This window comes from Lutjanus erythropterus, chromosome 20 (genome assembly GCF_056507025.1).
Source record: "Lutjanus erythropterus isolate fLutEry1 chromosome 20, fLutEry1.hap2, whole genome shotgun sequence".
Taxonomy (NCBI): domain Eukaryota; kingdom Metazoa; phylum Chordata; class Actinopteri; order Lutjaniformes; family Lutjanidae; genus Lutjanus; species Lutjanus erythropterus.
This window is the reverse complement of record NC_139336.1, coordinates 14,016,916-14,021,773: the sequence shown is the minus strand read 5'-3', so window position 1 is coordinate 14,021,773 and position 4,858 is coordinate 14,016,916. Positions and strand designations below refer to the sequence as shown.

Below are 4,858 nucleotides of genomic sequence, written 5' to 3'. Positions count from 1 at the left end.
TCTGCCTCTGTCCTGCAGTGATGCTAGCACAGCAAGTATGTTTTAGCCATGTTTTTGCTATATATACTGTAATATATGGAACTCCTAAAGAAACAGTTTTTGGCAGTGTTGTTGTGGTCAAAGTCCAGGTTTTGGTTCTTTGTTAAAAATGAATGTTTCTTGTTTTATTTGCATTTGTGTTTTTGTTGCACTCTGAAGCTATGTTGATCTGCCAAAGTCAGGACAAGATAAACAGAAGTAATGGATCTGTGTTGAGATGTAATTTTCCGACCTCTTCTCTCCGGTCTTTTCTCTTCTCTGTCTTTAACCCTCACTCATCTCCCTCCCACACTCTCCCCTGCTCCCTCTCTGTCTCACTTCTTGCCGTTGCAGTGTAAGCCTATCGAGCCTGCATTGTCAGAGTTTGGGGAAAGCGCCTGCGTCAGAGCTCAGCATCCTGCTATAAAAGCTCAGGCTGCTGCAGCAGCGAGCAGTCTCGGCTTAAACCTGAGCCCTTCACACACCTCCTCACACACACACATACACAAAGAGGAGAGGGAGAGCAGCCTGTCCTCCTCACCACTCCACCATGAGTAGCATCGGATATGACCCCTACTACTCCACCACGTCATACAGACGCTGGTATGCCGAGGCTCCCCCTCGTGTGGTGACCCGAGGGAGGACCCACTCTGTCTACTCCTCCCATGCTGCCCCGCTGTCCTCTTCCCGTCTGCAGTACTCCTCTCCCGGCCGGGTGCTGCTCTCCTCCTCCTCACATGCCTCTTCTTCCCTGGAGCTGGAGCTGAGCCAGGCGGCCCAGATCAGCTCCGAGTTCCGTACAGTGCGCACCCAGGAGCGCAGCCAGCTGCAGGAGCTCAACGACCGCTTTGCTGGCTTCATCGAGCGAGTGCGTGAGCTGGAGCAGCAGAACCGAGCTCTGGAGGCAGAACTGCTGCTGCTGAGGCAGAGGCACACCGAGCCATCCCGCCTGAGAGCGCTGTACGAGCAGGAGGCCCGGGCCCTGAGAGCGGCTGTGGACGAGGCCAGGGCTGAGCAGCAGGCTGTCCTGGGACAGAAGGAGCGTCTGGAGCAAACCCTGAGCGCCCTGCAGAGTCGATATGATGAGGAGGTGCTGGCTCGTGAAGAGGCCGAGGGCAGGCTGATGGAGGCCCGCCACGAGGCTGACCAGGTTGCTTTAGCCAAGGCCGAGCTGGAGAAGAGCATCGAAACTCTGCTGGAGGAGCTGGCCTTCCTCAAGAGGATTCACGAGGGTGAGGTGGCTGAGCTCCAGGCCCAGGTCCAGCTTGGTGTCCAGGTGGCAGTGGAGTCCGAGGCCGCGACTCCTGACCTCTCCGGGGCCCTCAGGGACATCAGATCCCAGTATGAACGTCTGGCAGCAAGAAACATGCAGGCAGCGGAGGAGTGGTTCAGAGGGAAGGTGGGCTCCATGACCGAGACCGTGGCCCAGCACAGCGACGCCGTGAGAAGCTCCAAGGACGAAGCAGGAGAGTACCGACGCCAGCTCCAGACCCGCCTGCTGGAGATCGATGCCTGCAGAGGCCTCAATGAATCCCTGGAGAAACAGCTGCACGAGATGGAGGAGAAGCAGAGTGCCGAGATCGCTGCCATGCAGGTCAGTAATGGCTGCAGGTGTCGTCTATCATTATCAATTATTCAGAGCTGTTGATTTTGGGGATATTGCTCTTTATAAACTATCACTTATGGTTTTCATTTCATGTTTTATGTCCTTGACTTGACTTCATTTTAGGACACCATCGGAGAGCTGGAGAATGAGCTGAGGGGCACCAAACAGGAAATGGCACGCTACCTGAAGGAATACCAGGACCTTCTGAATGTCAAGATGGCTCTGGACATCGAGATTGCTGCATACAGGTGAAAAGTGATAACAATGAGGCTGAGAAAAAGACACAAAAACATCAAAGAGATCAAATTCCTTATCAGTGATTATTTTAGCTTGTTAGAGTGGTACATAAATGTCTTATCATGGGGAGACACACATTTTAGACAGATTTAGAGGTTATTCACAAGGTCATTTGAGGTCAAACCTGTATGCAACTCAGAGTGCATTAAAAAATGGCTCTGTAAAAAATGATACAGGAATTTAGCCAAATCAATTAATCTTTTCCCTTTAACTTGACGTAAATGTACAAGTTTTATTGATTCAAGTTAAATGAACGTACATTTTCTAATATTTATTTCCATTTGTAGTTCTACCTGAAGTCTTTTAACTTGAAATGATGAGTTGAATGAATAATGTACTTCATAGAGTTCAGTCAACTCATTAAATGAAGTTTCTTAACTTTTTGCTGACCTATAATCACTTGTAAGATAGAGGTAATTTACTTTTGTCTTATAAACCCCAAAATTTCTGTATTTCAAAAACTGTTCATAGTGAGCTGTGAACCTGATTTGTCATCATTTGGCTGCTTGAAAATTAAGTGGTTACAACTGAAAATGTTAATTTATTAACCATTATTCACTTGCTCAACAATTTTTAAAATACCATCTTTTTTGTTTGTTTATTAAACTCAACTTCTCAAGTTTTTTTTGCAGAAGAAAAGTAAACAACTGCCTTTAAGTTATGATTTTTCTACTTTTAGTTCAACTTTTTTTACAGTTTAGAAATTGTTTTGAATATTACAAAATTATCTCAACTTGTCTTTTCAAATTCAGTCAACTTTTTAAGTTCAAGTTACCAAAAGTCACTTATTTTTACAGTGTAGGACAGTATAGAAAAGTTAGTTTTATTTTGGTAAACATATTCTGAGATAAAGCCCTAATCAGAGATTTATTGAAATATATTAACTTCGCTTTTTTCACTTTATATCAGACAACATAGTGATGAGTGTTAATAAATAGCCACTAACAGACAAAAAAATGCCTTTTCACCAACCTGTCCAGGAAGCTTCTGGAAGGGGAGGAGTCTCGCTTCAGTGTGGGAGTGGCAGGGGGTGTGTCCTCTCTGTACAGCCACAGTTTGTCAGCGCCCTCCTTCGTCCGGCCCGTCCTCTCCAGCCTGAGCTCCGGCACCTCCTACCTGATGACGTCCCGCCTGCTCAGCTCCAGCGTCAGCACCACCGAGGGCATCATCTCAGCCACCCAAGCCCAGCAAGCAGAGGCCAGCCTGCCTGGGGAGGAAGAGGAGGAGGAGGAGAAGAAGGAGGAGGAAGAGGTGAAGGAGGAAGAGGGGGAGGAGGAGGAGAAGGGAGAAGAGGGAGGAGAGGAGACAGAAGAAGCAAAGGAGGAGGAAGAGGAGAAGGAAGAGGAAGAGGGAGGAGAGGAAGAGGGAGATAAAGAGAAAGAAGATGAAGAGGAGGCTAAGGAAGGAGATGAAGAGACCAAGGAGGGAGAAGAGGGTTAGTGGAATTTTTTGTGATTGCTCAATTAAACATCAATTATTAAGGTCATAATGTGAAATAATAATAAAATTGTAACTTCTTGATACAGGTGCTGATGAGGAGGAGCAAAAGGAAGAGGTGACAGAGGCTGCTGAAGAGGCAGAGGAGGAGAAAGAAGACAAAGGGGAAGAAGAAGAGGCAGAAGTTAAAGAAGAAGCACAAGAGGAAGTAAAAACAGAGGGAGCTGATGACAAAGGTGAGGAAACAAAAGAAGAAGAAAAAGAGGAGAAGGAAGAAGAAAAGAAAAGCGAAGAGAAAGAAGAGAAAGCTGACGCAGAGAAAGCTGACAAAGACGACAAGGCCGCCGACAAGGCTGACGACAAGGATGACAAACCTGCTCCGAAAACAGACGACAAAGCTGAAGCCAAAAAGGAAAAAGAGGAGGAAAAAGCAGCTAAACCTGAAGCTGCCGAAGACAAGAGCACAAAGGATAAAAAGTAAGCCAGTAGCCCCAGCAAACTTCAATAGAGGCATCTACGCTATCCTCTCAAATCTGCTTGTTAACATGGTGCTCAATAAAACAGTCCAATAGCCATTTACAGCAACAAATCAAGGCTAACTGCTTGCCAATATCCAAAGTAGTCCATTATGGTCTGGTTGCACACTTCCTGATGAATGTAATATGCGTAATTGCCGGATGTAAACGTGAGTGTCTGAGTTTTTGGTGGTAAATAAACGCCTCTTAAAGCCATATGTGTCATTGATTTTGAGCTCTGTAAAGCATAAACAAGTCTTGATGTGCCTTTTAACACCTGACAAGTAGATGAGGGGCGCAGATTTACAGCATAAAGCCCCTGTAAACACTGTAATCATCTCACTAGTGGTTGTTGAGAAATGTGGGCATGTGTCATTCATCGATTCCACGTGTTTCCCAGTCAACCAGACGATTAGAAACACTGGCAGTCCTGTTTGAACCATGCTTCCTTGATCATTATAGCACAAACCACCCATCCCCAACTATTTTGATGGAATATTCTGACCCTGTAATGTCAAAATAAATAAAAAAGAAAGGTTAATTTGGCCAAATCGTTTGTGAGTCCTAATATAGACTTGTTCACTGACAGTAGTAGAGTAAAGACAGGTGTAACCAGTGCTACTAATTAAGGTCAGTGGTAACACCTGTCTTCATGTTAAATGGCTGCCGTGAAAAAGGTCTGTTTTTCTTTGTCTTGCATCCATTTGGGGGATAATCAGACATTAAGTTTTGGGACAACCACTCCTATAATCCTTTGATGGATGTAAACAGAAAAATATACAGTAACTATATGCTGTGGGCTTCAACTCGCATCAATTTTTTTGGCCTGTATTTATTTTGTATACATTTTGACAAATTGGCAACATTAAAATTATGACAAATTGGGTATTAGCAGGTCCTGTTTGCAGTGTATCCACGTATCAACAGCTATCACTGGATTACTTTGTGAAGAAAACTTACAAACGTGACAGTGGTTTCTCAGTGA

The 4,858-nt window shown here is 45.3% G+C and overlaps 1 protein-coding gene across 1 annotated transcript; it reads left to right on the top strand.

Moving 5' to 3' along the window:
- Window positions 1-466: 466 nt before the first annotated feature.
- Window positions 467-4,282, top strand: nefla (neurofilament light chain a). The gene is made up of 4 exons (XM_084746305.1): window positions 467-1,612; window positions 1,748-1,872; window positions 2,902-3,356; window positions 3,448-4,282. The coding sequence occupies exons 1-4, from the start codon at window positions 569-571 to the stop codon at window positions 3,837-3,839; spliced, it is 2,016 nt and encodes a 671-aa protein (XP_084602431.1). The 5' UTR covers window positions 467-568; the 3' UTR covers window positions 3,840-4,282.
- Window positions 4,283-4,858: the final 576 nt, after the last annotated feature.

Bases quoted from the DNA above. Each gene is read 5' to 3' on its own strand.
- nefla (XM_084746305.1), top strand. From the start codon at position 569: ATGAGTAGCATCGGATATGACCCCTACTACTCCACCACGTCATACAGA. The intron at 1,613-1,747 runs GTCAGTAATGGC...ACTTCATTTTAG, and splicing joins CCGAGATCGCTGCCATGCAG to GACACCATCGGAGAGCTGGA. The intron at 3,357-3,447 runs GTTAGTGGAATT...TTCTTGATACAG, and splicing joins GACCAAGGAGGGAGAAGAGG to GTGCTGATGAGGAGGAGCAA.